The 18595-nt window shown below is 43.1% G+C and overlaps 2 protein-coding genes across 2 annotated transcripts; one reads left to right on the forward strand and one right to left on the reverse strand.

Moving 5' to 3' along the window:
• Positions 1–356: 356 nt before the first annotated feature.
• Positions 357–10391, reverse strand: MIX23 (mitochondrial matrix import factor 23). The gene is made up of 5 exons (XM_082277889.1): positions 10021–10391; positions 8838–8963; positions 8203–8349; positions 5858–5917; positions 357–2338 (listed from the first exon to the last, which is right to left on the reverse strand). Exons 1-5 carry the CDS (start codon positions 10381–10383, stop codon positions 2288–2290), a joined length of 747 nt encoding a protein of 248 aa, XP_082134015.1. The 5' UTR covers positions 10384–10391; the 3' UTR covers positions 357–2287.
• A 131-nt stretch (positions 10392–10522) lies between these two features.
• FAM162A (family with sequence similarity 162 member A) lies at positions 10523–18463 on the forward strand. Its single transcript, XM_082277890.1, has 5 exons — positions 10523–10657; positions 11412–11531; positions 13771–13879; positions 16990–17098; positions 18201–18463. Exons 2-5 carry the CDS (start codon positions 11459–11461, stop codon positions 18285–18287), a joined length of 378 nt encoding a protein of 125 aa, XP_082134016.1. The 5' UTR covers positions 10523–10657; positions 11412–11458; the 3' UTR covers positions 18288–18463.
• Positions 18464–18595: the final 132 nt, after the last annotated feature.

The raw sequence follows: 18595 nt of genomic DNA on the forward strand, positions 1-18595 counted from the left end.
CACAACAGCAACATTCAAACAGCTTCTGAGCCACCTGATTTGCCATGGACTACTGTAAGAGACAATCCTCTGTGCTCAGAGAAAACTAAATACAGCAATTCAACTTCTCAGTGCAAGCCTCTGTGTGCCAGCTGCCAACAGCCAAAGAAGGGATCTTGGGGATTTAGGAGTCTTCTCATGGTATCAGTTTTTCATACTCAGGTTTGTATAGGACTACTTGCTTGGCCTTACATTCAAACTGAAAATAATTCTATGTTGGGCTGATTTTTTGGGGTTGCAGGTTTTGGGGGTTTTTAACCGTTTCCTCATAATAAATGCAAAAAAAAAAAAAAATCTGTATCACATCCATTTCACAGGTCATTTATCACAGCATCTGCTTAAGTGAAGAAGCTTTCCACAACAGCTGAGAAAACATCTGGATGGATAAAGGAAGACAATGATTAATTCTCATTACAGTCTCTAGTTTATACAGAATAAAGGATTATATTTCAAGACTATTGATCCAAGTCTATACACACTCATAGAAGTTTCTATCATACAACTGGCTTAAAAGGAAAATTTGCCCTTGCAGTTGATCCAAACCCTAGAGAGAAAAAATATTTTAGACACCTATACTAGAGATCAATATTAAAATACCAACTTTGAAATCAAAACTGACTGTTCTCAGCATCTCATTGATTGATGTGTCCTGTGGAAATTACATTAGTTCCAATTCAGCCCAGAGTTCTGAGCAGTATTTGATTGACACTTTGATGATAAACAATTATAAGAATTTAACAGTTGAAGAACGAACACATTTTCTGCTTTCAGAGTAGCAGAACAACAATAAGAAATATTCAAGAATGAGTGCTCCAACTCAAGTTCTCCATAAAGCAGTTGCAGTACCTTGAGAAAAAAAATAAAGACAAAAAATGAAGTTTGAACATTAGGATTTACATCCTCAAAGACTTAAAATATGTTTCTGCCTCATTCTCAAAAAAAGGTGAGATGAAATTACCCTGGTGTCTAAAAATAAAAGGCCCCCAAGCAGTTTGAGACTCTACTGCACAAACAACAGATAAAACAGATGCTGCTGCACACATCTTTGCCAGCTCTCAGTAACACAGGTACATTCCTCCATTTATTTCCCACTCCCTATATATGCAGAGCTTTAGGGATGTGAGAGTATATCCAGTAACCTCATTGCTGTTGCTGAATTCCGAAGTGTTTGCAAGACAGGTCCTGTATTTTTAGGGCTCTGTTTAAGTTCAGTGATTCTTAAAGTCATATCACTAAGTAATAAAACCAGCTGGCAACCACACAGACCTTGTCACTTGACTGTCAGCCAATCTGAAATAAATACAAAATAAAAAGTAAAAATGTAAAATATACAGGTGTAATTGCAGCGATTCAGCTTTCCTCCTACTTATCTGCCTTTAAATGCTGTTACTGCAGGGGTGCTGCATTAAAGCTTTCTAAACACAACACCATGGCCAGGATCAACAGGATCAGGTATGAACAGCTGCTTCCTCAGCTCAAACACAATTCACCTTTACAACTGATCTTAAAGGTTCCAAGGAAGGGACAAAAAAGGATCCCTGGACAGTCTCATTCCCAAATGAGACACATCTTCAGCTCCAACCCAAAGTGGTTTTAATCTACACCACATTCCCTATATAAAGGAAAACTCCAGAACTTGGTAATACAGACCAGAAGAGAGTAAGCAACAGATGCTGCCTGTCAGCATTGCAGGAGCCATGGCAAACCTGTATCCACACACAACACGGGGCCACTGCTGCTTGTGTTGAGCAGTTCAGAACAAGGCTGGTAACTTCTTACTTTAAGCGATGCTGAACTTACTACACTTGCTGATCAGTCTGCAATTTTCATTTCCTTTCAGGCTGTAGCAGATTATTTCCACAAAAAGACCATGTTCACTGGTATTTTAGCAGGCACCAGCTCAGGGACAGCCTTGTTCTCCCTGCTCAGGATGGGTTTTACTGTTTCTTCCCCTCTGGGATCACTGAAGCTGTGGAAGTTCAAGAAAGATGCCAGTTTTGCATTGCATTTGAAAATTGTTTTAATACTATAAAACTCATTTGTTCACATATTTTGTACAAAAGATGAGTTGCTTTCTCTTAATTACAGGAGAATCATTTCAAGATTGAGAATTCAGCTAAGTAGGTCCAAAACAAAACAAGACTGGGTTCTACTGGTTCTGGAGGGTCCCAGTTCAGCTCACCCAAGGTCTCTTTCCAGTTTGGCTCTCACAGTTATGGACCACCTTGATGGAAAATACCCCACATCATCATTGACTCTTCGGAGGCTTGTAGTGAATTCGGCACCGCTCGTTAAATACCTGAGACACCAAAACAGAAGAGCAAAAGTGAATCAGCCCCATCCAGGAAATGAGCAGAACTTCACAGACAGTTCAGGCAACTACCTCTTCATGTAGCACCCATCTCAAGCTGCCCAGCTCTGAGGTATCAATGAATGGCACTTACCAAGACATCCATCTCCATTCACCTTCTCTCCTGGCTTTAGTAAACCCAGAGTTTGCAGCCTAATGCTGGGACACTGCATAGCACTAAGTGTTCTCCCTCAGATAATGCAGACTCTTAATCCTGGCAGCCTGTTATCATCAAAAATGGTGGTTTTAAACATCATTTTGATGATGTTATCATCAAATTTTTTTGTTTTTAAAAGGGAGGGAAATAATCAGTGGAAGGCTCCTGAATGGTAGTGTTCAGTCAGGTTCACTCTGGCATTCAAATTTGGGTACTGCATTCCTGTTTTTCCTGAGCAGGCACATTTTAAATTGTCATGACAGCCAAGAAGAGGGGCAAGGGCTCCTGCAAGCCATGTGCACACTTCCAGTGATCTGCCTGCCTTTGCCAATGCTACCAGCATGCCCTGCAAAGGGCACACCACTCCTGCCTCACCTCTGGCACCTTCTTTGGGTAATATTTAGCCTACAGAACTGGATACTGAGGATCATGTATATTTAGCCTGAACTGCTGCCAGCCTGCCCTGAGGAGGGCCAGTAAACGTGACTATTTAAAGTAAGGCAGTCTGAATCCAAAGCAAAACACACAGGCTCCCACCAAGGCTGCAGGTGCTCTTCACAAGCCATTTTGTTATCTATCAGTTTTTATCCAAACTCGTCCAGCACAAGTCCTGAAAGTGACACAAGCACCACCCAACACCAAGCTGAGGCTCTGGCAGGTGTTGGTTGTCCCACCAGCATTCCCACAAGAGCGTATTTTGTCAAGCTGTCCAGGGATTTGGCAGACCCAAGTGCCTGTGATCATCAGGATATGAAGTTTTGCAAACTCTCCAATTGGCTTGATGTGCAAAGTGAGTGGACTTGTAATTTTGGGAAAGTTATCCAACACTTTATATAAATACACTATTTCAAGCTCTATCTTCCTACAGTCTTCTACAGCTGATCTTCTTATTCACAGTTCAGAACCTATGGCAATTTCAGCAAAAGCAAAGCTTGGAGCATGCATTAGTTACAGCATTGGTTCTCAACAATTTTGGAGTAATTTTCAAGTTCCTTTCAAATTTAAAAGAAACAGATACGTATTACAAACTGCTTCATACTGCAGAAAACAAAAGCTGTGATATAGTTTCTTTCACACACAGAAATTGTGCTGCCATTATGTTACCACATGGAGTAGACACCTCTGGAAGGGTTCAGATGAGGTAAAGGTTTGAGATCACTGATAGGAGGGAACTGTAGAAATTAAGAGCAACAGGGGGTTCCAATTCAGAAACATTTTAGTACTAAACAAATTGCACCATTTTTTGTCCGTTGTCTGTTAATGACATTTTAACAGCATGTATGTCTAAAAGGGTGCTGGAAATACTCTCTAAAGCACCACAAGGGTCTCTAGCATCAAACAACGCACCAGCTTGCTTGCTATCATGCAAACTTTTAAAGTGTCTTTAACAGTAACTCCACAACCTATGGAAGGAAGATCAACGCTGCAGTCTTACTAACACTGCCTCCTACTTTTAGGATAATTGAATCACAGATCTCCAGTTACTCAGGCCACTTAACTCCATTGGTCTACCTCTGAAGTGCTGTTCTCATTTTTCAGATATTTTTCAGGAAAATCAAGGGCTGAGAAACCTTAACATTCATGTTATTATGCAGAAGTTTAATTTTGCTGGCTTTTACATATTTGTACAAACCACTCCAACAATAAACTCCAATGTGGAGGTTCTGGACAGAGACTAATGCAAGTGTCTTGTTTGAAAATCAATTCCTTTTTGGTATCATCCAAATTCCACTGCATGCATTTCTGTAAAGTAGCATCCTTCTGTATGCCACTATTGCTACAGTCAGCCAGTGTTTAAAAAACTGTTTCCTAATCAGATTTTTCCAATCAGTTTTCAGTTGTTTAGGGTTAATGGAAATACACAGGTGTACTTTCCAACCACAAGTCTGCAAGAGTAAAACACCAGCCTGCACACCAATAATCACTTCCATGTAACATATTGCATTTGGTCCGCAACCATGACTGGTTCTAATTCCATTAGTGGCATTTTCACAGGCAGCTAAATGAGCCATTTATGTGTATATTCAGAGCACAGTATAGCAGAGCTGGAGATAAAACCCAGAAATATTTATCTCTTCAAGCCCCACTCTGAACACTGGCTGAGGAATACACTAGCAGGCTAAAGTACCCCTGCACCATGCATACCTCACTGTTTATAAACTCTCCATCTTCATGAAAAATTAGACAGTTCTGTCACCAGTAACAGCTTAATGCAGCTACAAGAAACCCCTGGGATCATTACTAAATCTGGTGCTTCAGAATGAATATTAGGGTGGGGGCTGTTCCCCTATAGCAGTGTCGCCATAAAATATTTGCCCCTAGTGACCTGCAGCACATTGCTGTCAAGGCTGTGTCATTGCTTAACCAGATCTGAGCAGGTTTAAAATTAAACTGAAGTGCATGCATAGCTTTTTGGGACAGTCCAGAGGTGTACTGATGGCACAGCATATGAGGAAAACTGTGTAAATGCTAATTTCATCAGCCTGCACTGAGGTTACTGAAAAACACCCAAGACTTAAAGCTGTATTGGTTTTACACTGGTGCAATCTAGGGGACTAAAATCATGAAGTTGGGATTAAAAAGGAAGGTGCAGCTAGTACTAGCTATTTGCCAAAATCCTTTTTGCATTTAGAGAGGAAAAGAGGTTCTCTCTGCCATATTGAAAGCTCTGAAAAGCTACACCAAACCAGAAAAGGATGCCAGATGTGAGATGCTGCAGTGACACAATACAGCCACTTCAGAATTTAAGCTTGGTGTTAAAATCACCAGATAGACTTCGGGGCCATCAATCCAGAGGGTGACCTGCACCCTCTGCTGACACAGGAGAGCAACGGCAAGGCTGCCCTTTGCACCAGGGAGTGTCGGTTCAGGCCTGAAAAAACTCCATCAGGAAAAGGTTCAGCTTCTACAGCCGTACCCTCCCCTGGGCTCTGCTCAGAGTTGTGATCAGCACCAGATACAGGCAAATGTGAAAGACCCATTTCTCTGATGCCCAGCAAAGCTTCTCAGAGAAGTTACCACAGAAAAGCCTACAAAGTCCTCAGCCACTGGGCAAGGGGGAAAAAGTGACATAGGGAATAATCCACAGTCCTTTCTCCCCCCAAAATCAGAAGCTTTTCTTCCCTTGGCAGTGCAACTGAAAAGCTTTGATCTCTGCATCAGAGCTGGGAAAATGACTGACTTTAAGCATTTGCCCCAGCACTGCCCTCATCTATTTCTCGTTAACCTGCTTCATAAGGCACCAGTCCCACACCTGGAGTGCAGGACTGTCTGTTGGGACAGAACATCATCACTGTTAAATCACTGAGTACCTTCCAGCTTCTGTCGTTTACCACTTCTTCAACATTGAGCTCCGACTGCATCAATTTCAACTGCAGGAAGTAACAGATAAAGAGGTTATTGTTAAACAGGTCTCCCTGCAGCCTTCAGTATTTACTACCATTGCAACTTTCCAGCTCCCAACCCCAGCACCAGGTGCACACCTCCTCTGATGGTGCAAACCAAAGGGCACAATGTGTAATCACCCTGGGAGCCTGGCCCTTCCAGTCAGCCAGTGCTTGGGGCACACACAAGTCTGCAAGGGCACAGTGAAGGCAGACTGGCAAAGCAAGCCTGGCAGTAGATCCTGGTCACTCGTGCTCTATTCCTAACTACTGCCCAGCAAGATTTGCTAGCAATTAACTGATTAACATTGATGGCTTCACAGGCATAAATAACTGCACCTAATTCAAGCACTCAGCACAGAGAATGCCAGGGCTGGGGAAGGCTCTGCAGCCTCGAGTTGCCACTCTTGCATTATTAGAGTCATACACGGAGCTGGCAGCAAAGCTAGGAACCCAGCTAGGATTCTGGATTTAAAACTAAGGTTATGAACAGACCCTCTCTGCTTCATTTGCCATCTATTCAGTGCACTGACCAAAAGGGGTCTGCAGTCTGATCACGTGTGCTCGTGCTGTCTGAACCAGTTCATATTTTATGCCATCACTGCAGAATAAATCAGCTCTACACAGATGCAAAAGCTCTGGCAAGAACTACCACAATACACAGTTGTTGAGCACTTACTTGACCCGTGAGAAGGGTTAGAACCTTTTCACACCTATTAGAAACCCCAAGGGGCAGGTGTGGCAGTTGTGTTCAGGTAATCTGGTCCTGAAGCAATAGTAGGAGATACAAGAATCATCTGCCATTTCCTCCCATATTTAGGATGTATTCTTGTTGGAGTCTTTAACACAACAGACTAAGAGTCAGAGTTTATCCATTTTCAATACATGGTTCCAATTAGAGGCCTGGTGAACAAGTGCAAGCCAAGACAGCAATCCCACTAAAAACTTTCCAAGTAAGATATCCAGGCACACAGAGTTGCTACAGCTGTTGGATGGACTTTCCCCAACTCAACAGGACTTCAAACTGTTTGAAATAACAATCCAGCATCCACAGAGTGACTGGATGACCAGGATAAGTCTCTATAAAATAAACACTCAGAGGATCTTTCAAAGAAACTGTTACTCCAAGTTCTCCCATTCAATGCCCCAGAAGTAATAATTTTGCATAAAGTCCTCAAATTTGTACAATAAGCAGGATGAGAGAAACACATATAACAAGGGAAAAAAGATCTGTATTGCAACCAACTGAATAGATATTTGAAATTCTCAGTCTTAAAACTAGGATGTGTTCTGTCAAGATAGCATTTCTGACTTGTAGAAAAACACACCTCTCATGGTGAGCCAAAAAAAAGGCAGGGGGATCACACCTCATAAGGTCCAAGTACAAATCTGAGGTGATCTCATAATTCTGAGATGTTTCTAAATCATGGATTGCTTTTAACATTTGAAGCTACCTCTGATCATAAAACACTATCATAATGACCCTCCCAGTGCTTTCAATGAGAAGTTTTGGGATCAGTAACTAAATGATTTAAAGAATTGGCTCTGCCAACAAAATTTGTAGAAAATATTAAGCTACCATTCTAGTTTTCCAAACTAGTATCCATCCTTGTTAGCAGTTCAGTAAGTGAGGCTTTAAGAATAAAACCACTCACTGCCACACGGTTTTCTCAGTATCCTTTTCCTTACAAAGGGGCCCTGGAATTGGGGTGAGAGCTTCGGTGGGGTTCCTTTCTCCATTTCTGATACTCAATCACCTCTGGTCACCTCTGGTAAAGTACACTTTCCACCCAGAGGCCAGAAGGTTGAGAGGGCATTGGCACATTAGAATTCTGTAGGCAAACCCAGAAGTTTCTCTCACACCATCACAAGGTACTCCAAATATTAATCCAAGAAATACCAAACAGCAAAGAAGTGGTGTAAGTGGAATTCAAGGTTGCCCAGGAGCATCTTGTAGAGGACAGGAAAAGTTAAGCTGTGCCTCAGTGGTGTCAGTCAGTGAAGGTTGGAATCCACCATGGGGAAGAACATGTGTTTTTCTATGGCATTTCTGTAAAAGAATCTCAGAAAATGCTCCACTTGCAGGATGAAAGCAGCTCTCTGCCTTGAGGCTTTGGGATAATAGTTCTCACAAGACCCAACAAGAACCTTGGAAAAAAGACTGCTTGACTCAGGATCCACTTTGGGTTCTCTCCATCACACAGGTCCTTCCATTTGGGAAAGATACCGTCTTCTTTCTCTATAAGTGATGTCTAGAAGGCTCCACCACTCACCTTTGTCTGCTCTTTCCTGAGTTGCTTTAATAATGCTGCATCTTCATGGGCCTTTTCCCTCTCTTCTTTGAGAGTTTTCACTACAGTAGAAGTCTGAGAGATGCAGTTTTTGATGATTCTTTCTCTACTGGTGTGAGCATCCATCAGCTAAGTGGGGAGAGAAAGAAAGTCACAGTGACTCATCAGAGAATAGAAACCTCTGAGTTACAAGTTTAAAAAACACTTTCTAAAGTCATGGTATTGGAATTCATAATCCACATGTAGGAAACAACACTGCTTTGAGCAGCAGCTACTCCCAACTCAGACTATTCTGTGGTTCTTGTTCTTACCAAGTTGATCAAAAGTCAAAGGTAAACATGAGAAAGAGCCTTGCACAGCAGTAGGAAAAGCAAGCATCCTTTTTAAAAGATCCTCAAAGGATCAGTATTGCAGAACAAAGAATTTCCCAGCATGGTTTTAAACTGAAGCAGTTGTTACATACACGGGTGTGTGGAGATGTTGAGCAGGACAGTTAGGAATACACAAAGCAGGATCTACCAAGGCAGTTTTCCTCACACACTGAGGATGCTTTAATGGCCACTGCACATGAGAAAGCAGCAGGAAGGGAGCTGGCAGTGGAAGGCGTGTGCACTCACAGACTGATACAGCTCTTTACACGTCTGGCCAGGATCAACTTTCCCCACAAAGGAAGCTGTTGGAATTGTAGTGTTTAATTCATGGACAATTCTATCATCGATCGTCCTCATCACCCTGAGCAGCTCCTGTATTAAAAAACAGAGAGAGAGATACTTGGTTATGAGAAAAGCCTACTACAAAAAAATTTGCATAGTTAAGCATTTTAATAGAAACTAAACAGGATTCCTTACAAAGAGTAGAAACACACCAAAGGAACAATCCCACATGCAGGAGTATGTGCTGCAAACCACGGAGTTTCCCTGGCAGCAAAGGCCAGAGCAGGGGTGAGTAACTGGTGTCCCCTGAAGTCCCCTGGCCCTGCAGGCAGCATGGACAGGCTGAAGAGCCTCTGCCCAAGTCCCCACCCCCGTTTCCAGATGGGAAACTGGGCACAACCTGCACCAAAACGGCAAACTTTAAATAAAACACCCCACCATTCCAGGGGGAGTGAAGCTGAGCTGGGGGAGGTTTAGATTGGAACACACGAAAAAGTTTTTCACCCAGAGAGTGGTTGGGCACTGGAACAGGCTCCTCAGGGAAGGGTCACAGCACCAAGCCTGATAAAGTTCAAGATGTGTTTGGACAACACTCTCAGGCACACGGTGTGACCCTTGGGGCGTCCTGTGCCAGGTCAGGAGCTGGACTCGATGATTCCTGAGGGTCCCTTCCTACCCAGGATACTCTGGGATTCTGTGTTCGAGGAACAGGCCGGTTCCCACCGCCCCGCCGGCCTGGGCCCTGCTCGCACCGCTGAAGACACGGCTGGCACTTCACGCTCCGTTAAACGCCGCGGAGGCGCCCACGGAGCTCCCGCCGCCCGCGGGGGCTCCCGCGCCGCGAGCGCTCCGTCCCGGGAAAAGGACCCGTGGGGAAGGGGAGATACCCGGCCCCGCTCCTGCCGGAGGGATGAGGGAATGGGAGCGGCGGAAGGCCGGACCCTGCTCCCTTCCCGCCGCATCCCGCCGGCCGCGAGGCGCGGGGTGACCTCGCGCGCGGGGCACGCGCTCCCGCGGGGCCGTGCGCCGGGAGGCGGCGGGAGCGCGCGGGGCGCCGGAGCGGGGAGGAGGGGGAGGCGGCGGCGGCGGCGGCGGAGGCAGCGCCCGGCCCAGCCCGGCCCGTCCCCGCCCGCCCCGCGCGGGTTACCTGGAACTCGGCGAAGTCCTCGCAGCCCGCGGCTCCGCTGGGCGCCGCCATCCTGGATCGGCCGAGGGCGCGGCGGCGCCCAATCCGGCGGGGAGCCGGGATGACGCGCGGGGCGGAGCGGGGCGGGACCCGCCGGAGCGCGGCCCCCGGCGCAGCGGCCCCCGACGGGCATCTCCACCGGCAGCGGCTTCGCGGCCCCTTCGCCTCCTCCAGCTGCTGGGAGAGCTTCGGTCGCCCCCACCGGAGGCGGTCCCGGCCTCGGCTGCCCCGAGCGTCCCGCGGCGCGGCTCCCTCCAATCGCGGGCCCGGGGCGGGGCCCAGCGGTGACATTGAGGGCGCCGAGCAGGGCCGAGGCAGCGCCATGTGGGGCCGCGCCGGTGAGTGAGGCAGGGAATGACCGAGCACCGGGACCGGGCCCGGCCGGAGCTGCCGCCCGTTCGCCTTCTCCCCGGGACCCCGAGGGGCCGCGCCCCGAGCGGGGTGGCCCCGGCCGGCGCTGTGGCGGGGGTGAAGCCGAGCGTGAGGGGCCGTATCTGATAGACTGGCGTTAAAAACAATGATAGGAGCGGGGCTGTGCCCACTTTTCTCTGAAGAGCTTGGAAAGAGTCCGGTTTCGTTGGGGGCGACGCCTGTAAATGTAAATTACTGTTTTTTCAGAGCGGGAGTGTGTTATACCTCGAAAGTAAAGGGCCTTAGGAGAGACACCTTCAGACAGCATAATGAAGGAAAAAAAGAACTCATTTTATATTTTTTAAAGTGCCCTATTTGCCTTTCAGAGTTAGTTTGCTTGTGTCCTTCGGTTTTTTTCCAGAATTTTTTCATTATATTAATTAACGCGTTGAAGTGCCTTCTTTAAAGTATACTTTTGTATATAAGGTGCCCTGGCCTTTTCTAATGCACTACAAAGTAACTGCCTGTTTGCGCTGCAAGATTCTGCTTTTTTGGCTTTTCCCTTGACTCTGTCAATGCTTTTGGGATGTGACAAGATTGGTAGAATGCTGGTGTGGGATCCTTGAAACAGCACCATCCAAAGCATAGGTATAGATGAGTTCCTGGAAATTGTGATGTCTAATGTGTTTTAGAAATTGCTGGTAGGATGCATTCTTTTTTTTTTCCTAAATGAATTTAATTGCATTGACATTTTTCTACACAAGGTTAATGAGCAAGCTCAAGGCATAGCTTATAGACAAGTTTTAATTTCTTTAGTAAGCTGTTACAACTAACTCTGGTACTTCTTGTTAAATATTACATTTGTACCTATCAGTTTTCTTTCTTGTTTTCCTCTTGTGTTAAAAAAACCCCCGAATGCTTCTATTGAAAAGCTGGTATTCCCACTTTCTACTACTCCGAGTTAAAGTTGGCCTCTTTGCTTCCTCTGCTTTCTCTTCCAGACAGGGCTGTTAAACTGCTGGGAAGAAATATTCCCTCAGTTCTGAGGATGACTGAGGGAGTGGACCTGAAGATAAGCAGAAGGCTGTGCATTAAACCCCAGCAAGACCTTCAGTCAAAGAGTAAGAGTCTTTGATAAGATCCTGGAATGTTTCCTGCTACGAAATACTCACATACCCATGCTGCAGTTATCAAACAGGAATTTAGCTGACATAGATGTTCATATGATTTTGTGAGAGCAAGTTCTGATCTCTAGACTGAAAAATGGAGCATTCAATTTAGTAAAGTCTTGTTTTCTGACAAAGCCAGGGGTCAGTATTTCTGCTTGTGACGGTCACAGAGCTTTCACTTTGTAGCAGATCACCAGGACCTTGTCTGGCGTACACTCCTACACTGAGGCTCTTCAGCTGTGCTCTGGAACTGCCTGTTCAGCCCCCTGTAAACTATTCATGTTTAGGAATGTTGTGTGAGCTAAAAGACTTGCAGTTTTTCAGAGTGCAGCCAGCTCCAACTGCTCCAAAAATTGAACGTGCCCTGCAGGAAAGAGTCTGAATTGGTTCATGTTTAAGGGTGGAGCTGGCCAGGGAAAGCTGAGGTCATGAAACATTTTTTCACTATATATGGGACAGTTACTTTGCTCCCTGTGTCGCAGGTTCCTTATGGCCCACCCGTGGCACACAGATGTGAAGCATTTGGCATAATTCTGTGTTAAAAACAGAATTCAGCTGTACTGGGACAAAAGGTATCCTTAAAAGTGTGATGTCTCCAGCAGGGGGCCGGTAAAGGAAGTCCCTTACATTTTTGTGAAGACAAGTGGGAATGGTGACCTACAGCAAGAACCTAAGGAAGAGAATAGGAAGAGGGCTCCTCTATACCACTGTGCCAGAGGTGGCATCTTGGTGTTTAGTAGTCCTCACTGTTTTTTTTTTTTTCCCTACAAATTTGCCCAGTTTCTTGAAGCTGGATGTATTTTTAGCATCCACATTCTCTAAGAATGTGAATGCTAAAATTCTCTAAGAATTTCTTCTCTAAGAAGAAATTCCTCTGCTGAACCATGCTGTGAGAGAGCCAGTACAGTCTTGTGGGTTTTTTTTAACCCGATGTGCACTGTTTTATAATCTGGTTTTCCTTTATTCAGTACCCCTTCCAAAACAGGACCTCATTATAACCCACACTCCCAAAGTCTCTTAGAGTGCTCTGCTGGGCTGAAGAGAGCTTCAGTCACTGCTTTTCCACGCCAGAGTGTCTCAGTCTGTGACACTGCTTCTTACATGGTGACCATTCCATACCTGTGGTTGTCCTTACCAGTGTTCTCTGTGCCTGTTCTATTTCAGCTCCCTCTAAGTATTTCCCATGCTTTTCCAAATGCTGGAGTCACAGTTTTACACAGAGGCACAGTAATGCTCTTGTGCTTGTCTGTGCCTCTGATCATTGCCAGTTACGCTGTTTTCCTTTCTGTTACTGAACATTTTGCCAAAACCACTGTGAAACCCCAAGGCCTTGCTCAGGCTTAGGTAATGATTAATGATAGTGAGGGTAGAGTCTCCCATTTGTGTGTGAACTGGAATTGCTTCCTGTTTATATACTAGGGAGTTCCCAGGCCAGTTCATTGACTCTGGCTTCTGAAGCCCGCAGCATTTTGGGCTCAGCCCTCTTCTTTATGTTTTTGAATAACGTGGCATTGTCAGCAAAACTGTGCATCCACCCCACGTCCTAGATAATTCGTGAAGCCATGAGGGAGAACACATCCATACAGGACACTGCCCCTTGTTTAAAAGAAAAAAGGAAGAAGCTGTCTATCTCTGCACTTTGTTTGCTAGATTTTAATGGTACGTTATATATGAAAAGCTTCCCCTGTTACATTATGAATATTTTGTATATGGAGTTTAAAAGACTGAACTGAAAATTATGTGTCTAATCTTTGCCTATGGTCATCTGTTTATTTATACCTTCAGATAAAATCTTACACTGCCTGAAAAAGTTAACATTCTATGATGTTATATTGGCTTTTCTATCACTGTTCCATTTTTTTTTAACCTTATTTAAATGAAATAGAAAACCAGCACCTTAGGATGCCTAGACACTGGAGCAGCTTCTGCATATTTAGACCTGCAGATACAGAGGTTTTGGGAAGGATTTGGTCTCCCTTACATGGCTTCATTTGAATCTACACTTACACGTTTGTTAATCTGTGGTACGGTTTTCATTCTCTAACCAACTCTAGCAATCCTATTTAGAGTTCTGCATTGCTCGCCCTAACTGGTTTTGTTACAGCCCTGGCCATCCAGCCTCTCTGACTGGTGTTTTTGGTGGTGTTTTGTTGTTTTGTTTTTGTTTGTGTGTTTTGTTGGGGGTTTTTAGGTCGATCTGCTTCGGGGGTGCCTGGATACAAGCCTACAGATTGGGAGAGAAGGTTTTTGTTGTGGGCAGGCCATTTCAAAAAGCCAGAGGATATACCAGAGACTGTCTCGTAAGTGTCGGTTTTGAAGCTGTAAAAGACTTTGTGCAGAAATAAGTTACATGAATGCAACTCCAGAATAACTTTTCTGAAAAAGCATGGGTTTGCACAGCTGAAAAATCTTACCCTGCTGTGTTTGGTGTACCATCCTTGTAGATGAAATGACCTGAGCAATTCTCTTGTGCTAAGATAATGTGTCCCTCTTGATTTTTTTCCCCCCCTTTTTTTTTGCAGAGGGATGACCAGTATTTATCAGTTGTTTCATTACAAAAATGTGGCAGATCCGTTCATTTTCACTCTTCTCTCACAACTTGAAAGCTTTTTTCAAACATTAGTGTGAGCTTTTTCTAGTGTTTTTCATTATATGTCAGTCTCCTGCTGTGGGAAACTTTCATATATACAGCTATAAAATAACTGAAACTCATAAGAAATACTTATTAATGAATACCTAAAGGGCACGGGCCAACTTCTTTACAGCTGGAATTTAAACTGACAAACAGTGTAAGGGCTCCCTAACCAGATAGAGTCAAAATTTCCCTGTTGTTGCTGAGTCCAAATGTCAAAGCTTTGTCCAGTGTGAAAAGTGGAAAATAAAACTGGATATTCTGGTTTGCACATGAAAAATAAAGATCAAACTTATCAAAAATAGACAACTATTCATTTAAAAAATATTCCCAGTGGTAGTATAGTTATCTTTTAAAACATGCTCATAATGCTTTTAAATACATGTATTTATTTAAATTAAAAAGAAACAGTAAATCTTGCACTACTTGAGTAAGAAAATGACATAGCTGCCCTCTAAATATTTTGTTTGTCTGGATGCACCACGTGAGAATTGAAAATCCACCCCTGTATTTAAATGTATCACAATGAATGAATTCTGTTTAAGTGGAATCCTTCAATTCTGTATTGAATAATTTCTCTTAAAATTACATTTGAAATACATACAGGAGTAAATTATTATTCATATATATTTGTATACCAAGCACTTGTTATGAGTGTTTTTAAGAAAACAGCGTTAGCAAGAGTGATTGATTTCAGTAGTTTATTGAAAGGACAAACCAACTTCTGATAAAAGCTGACCATTTTTGCAAGTGCAAAGGGAATTCTTTTTATTTAGACAAGTAATTCAGCCAAATCTGAGAAGACAATTGAGAACTATAAAAGCACAAAAACTTGTTTTCATGTTCTGAGATTAATTAATCTGAGGTTAATTGTGGGTTGTAAGGGCTTGTGATATAACTCAGTAATCTTGTAAAATGTGGTGAAGCAACCTATTTATTAAACAAATGTTAAACTTAGCTACTGAATTGATTTAAAATGCAAGTTTTGTCCAGATATCTACCTTTTGCTCTTGTAAATTCTTAACACATCTAAGGTATTCCCAAAATTAACTAGCAAACTTTTTTTAATCCTACTACTGTGCATTTCAGCTTAATTGCAGCCTGCACTCAAGGCTTTCACTGCAGATTATTAGCAGAAGCAAATAACCTGGATGCTAAAATTAACCATTAGTTCATTATGGATGGATGTGTTTATTCCCTACGATCAGAAATCTTGTACTCAAATCAATATTCTGACAAAAACAAGAACAAAACTTCTCAGCTCTCAGGTCCTGTGGGATATACCACACTGAACTATCATGGATCCTTAAGTATCTTTTTTTTTTCTTCCAAATATAAGGGTCAAAATTTAGTAAAATATTCCATATTCACTCATGTTTATGTTCAGTACTATTTTCCCAGTTCCATTGAATTCATTTTCCACGTTAGTTTTGGGGTATAATTAACCTAGTTTGCCTTTCATTCTTTTCATCACACTATGTTGGTGCTTTTCTAGTCTTCTGGAATTTTATCATGTGCCAAATGTAATCAGTGAGAATATCAGACCTCCTTGAGAAGGGAGCCATCTGCTCTGTTCTGCAAGGAGAGTTAAATATACAGGGTGTAGGTCTTTGGTTATTGTGGAAAGCACTTCTAAAAAGCATTAATGTTTCACTGGCCCTTCTTGCATTGTTCTCTCTAACACAGACTTGAAATCTGCTGTAACCAAGATGGCATTTGAGTAGAATGTCCTTCAGAGTTTAACTCAAAATAAATGATTTGCTTTTTACTCTTCACATGTACAGCTGGAAGGTGTTAGTAACTGCTACTCTTCCAGTGGAAGACTTCTGGTTTTTAAAAGACAACAGCACAATAGGCAACAGGTTTCCCAAAAGGGTAGTACAGCTACTGCTGTGGCTAGGTAAGCCCCCTGGAATTAAAAAAAAGTTAAAAAAATTTAAAGAGTTCCTCTATCCAAAGCTGATGTTGGAAAGCTGACGATCCTCCACACCTCCTTAGCTTCTCAGGAAAGCAGGTCACTTTAAGACTATTTACTCCAGCAGGAGTGGGAACCACTGGTCTTTTACCAAGTTCTCTTCAGAACTTCTCAGGAGTGCTGCATTCAGCAGCCTGTGTGTCACCTATAGCACTGTCAAGTCCTGTAGCAGAGGAAACACCTTGCTGGAAAATAAGACTGCATCATAAATGAAACCATTTTGAAGTTCAGGCAGAAGGAATTGCAAAGCTGTGATAATGCTTCCCTCTGCTCAAGGAACTCTCAACTGTTAAAACACCGTATTTTGGGTTTTACCATGCTTCTGCTATTGAGAGAAAAATGCATGTTTTACAATGTTAAATACCTCAGAGTTATAATAAGGATGAGTTCTCCCTGACTTTGCAAGTATTGGAAGGTGGTAGTGAGCACAGAAGGAGCAGACAGTAAGAAAGATACTGCATTAGTAAAACCATCCCTCTCTTTTTCCAGTTCTTTCCATAATGAACGTACATACTTAAATACTGCAGCCTTCCTGCTTTGCATGGCAGTCAAGTGGTCTGCAAAGGCAGTATTTTAACAGCTGAGTAACCAAAGCTTAAAACTGGGTTTGTTTCCAGCTTTGAGAGGAATGCCTTTGTGACCAAGGATCTCCCAAGGTACTTAGGGATCAGCGTCTCCTGTTCTTGTAAAACTTTTAGCATTATACAAACTACCGAGACAGCACGCTAGGAGAAATTAAATAATTAGCCAAGTGAGTTATTTGGGTCTCTGATAATGAGTCTGTTCTTTTATTCTTTCTCGAGGCTTGAAACAGTGAGAGCAGCAAAGACCACGCTGCGTGTGAAGTTCAGCTATGTCATGATTGCCTTGACAATACTGGGATGCATCATCATGGTGGTCAGAGGGAAACAGGTAAGCACAGAATTTGGGCTGATGAGGGCAAATAAATCTTCATATAAATTTCTCAGTTCCTCCATGGATTTTTAGTCCTGTCTTGCTTTGGGGGTTTGGGTTTTTGTTTGGTTTGGGTTTTTTGTCACTTTATCACTGAACAAAATTTTAACAAGTCCTCCTGGTTCCCCAGAAGTGACCCTCATTGACTAATTCCCATCAGAAAAGGATGATGGCACTGTTAAGATACTTCCTTTAAAAAAAAAACCAAAAAAAACCCCTGAGTGTAAAGCATTTGCATGGCAGAAGAACCTTATTTGTTATGCTGCCTTTTTCTGAAGCCTTTCTTCTGATGACAACGTTCAGGTCTTCTTTCTATGGACTGCTAAGTGTTCTAGAGAAACCTTAGAAGGAGTGACAGTCTTAACCCCAGCACTGTGAACTACTGAATGTCACCTGACATTTCTGTCAGGATTTGTCTATTAGAATGAAAAGGATGCAGCACTCTGAAATGAAACAGTGGAAGGATTTTTCCTGGTTTTAACAGCAGAGATCAAACACTGATGGTTGCCAGAGCATTTTCCTCTGTACTGGAGTAGTATGAATGCAAACACCAGGAAGAGAGGACAGCTACTTCAGAATCCTTTTCAAAGCAGCTGGAATTGTTTGTGTTTCCTGAGATGAGCTCAGTTGGCCAGGTGCTAATAATGCCAAGGTTGCAAGTTTGATCACCCTGTGGGCCACTGACTGAAGAGCTGGAATTGATGATCTGTGTGGGTCCCTTCCATGTCAAAATATTCTGTCAATCTGTGATTGTTTAACTTTTGATTTGTTTCTAGTAACTCTGTCTTGTGAAAATCAGATCAGTATTACATTCTGTGCTTCTGGTCATTATTTATCTGCAAGTGCCTTGACAAAAGGGTTTACTTTATTCCCAGAGAAGTAATTTACTTTCAGCCAAAATAATCTCTCAATATTTTATTTTAACCCTCTTGGCTTCCTGGCGTTAAAACTGACAGAACTGTGCCTTGGTAAGGACAGGCCAGGTATTCTGTAAGTTATTGATTCATGCTTCAACTCTGTGGTCCTTCAGGTGATAACTGATGATCTTATCATGTTGTAGGCTATGAAAAGACATGAATCGCTTACGAACATAAACTTGGAGAAGAAAGCCCAGTGGAAAATGGAAAGCACATCTGCGAAACCTTAAGAGGAAAAAATGAAGAGACCAAGCACTGGGGTAAAAAAGCAAAGTCCTTTTCAGCACTGAGAGGAGGATATAGTCACATCTTTCTTGTCTGTTAGTTCTGTACACTCATGTTCAAGAAAGAATACGTTGTCCTGTAATCAATAAAACCAGAACTACCTATTTTCTTTTCCTAATAACTGCCCCTTTCTTCCAAACTCTTTTCTTCATGGTTAATGGGACAGGACACATGAGCACACTGAATAAGCAATGTAATTGTTTCCCACGTGCTGTGCACCAGACCAAGCATCTTTTGAACTACTGCAGCACCT

Source organism: Coloeus monedula (genome assembly GCF_965178545.1).
Source record: "Coloeus monedula genome assembly, chromosome: 3".
NCBI lineage: Eukaryota > Metazoa > Chordata > Aves > Passeriformes > Corvidae > Coloeus > Coloeus monedula.

What these genes read in the sequence shown, in the direction of transcription:
- FAM162A (XM_082277890.1), top strand. Translation starts at nt 11,459, where the DNA reads ATGACTGAGGGAGTGGACCTGAAGATAAGCAGAAGGCTGTGCATTAAA. An exon ending in GCAAGACCTTCAGTCAAAGA is followed by an intron (nt 11,532 to 13,770) that starts GTAAGAGTCTTT and finishes GGGGGTTTTTAG; the next exon opens with GTCGATCTGCTTCGGGGGTG. An exon ending in GATATACCAGAGACTGTCTC is followed by an intron (nt 13,880 to 16,989) that starts GTAAGTGTCGGT and finishes TTCTTTCTCGAG; the next exon opens with GCTTGAAACAGTGAGAGCAG.
- MIX23 (XM_082277889.1), bottom strand. Translation starts at nt 10,383, where the DNA reads ATGGCGCTGCCTCGGCCCTGCTCGGCGCCCTCAATGTCACCGCTGGGC. An exon ending in AGGACTTCGCCGAGTTCCAG is followed by an intron (nt 8,964 to 10,020) that starts GTAACCCGCGCG and finishes TTTTTAATACAG; the next exon opens with GAGCTGCTCAGGGTGATGAG. An exon ending in TAAACGACAGAAGCTGGAAG is followed by an intron (nt 2,339 to 5,857) that starts GTACTCAGTGAT and finishes TTGGTGTCTCAG; the next exon opens with GTATTTAACGAGCGGTGCCG.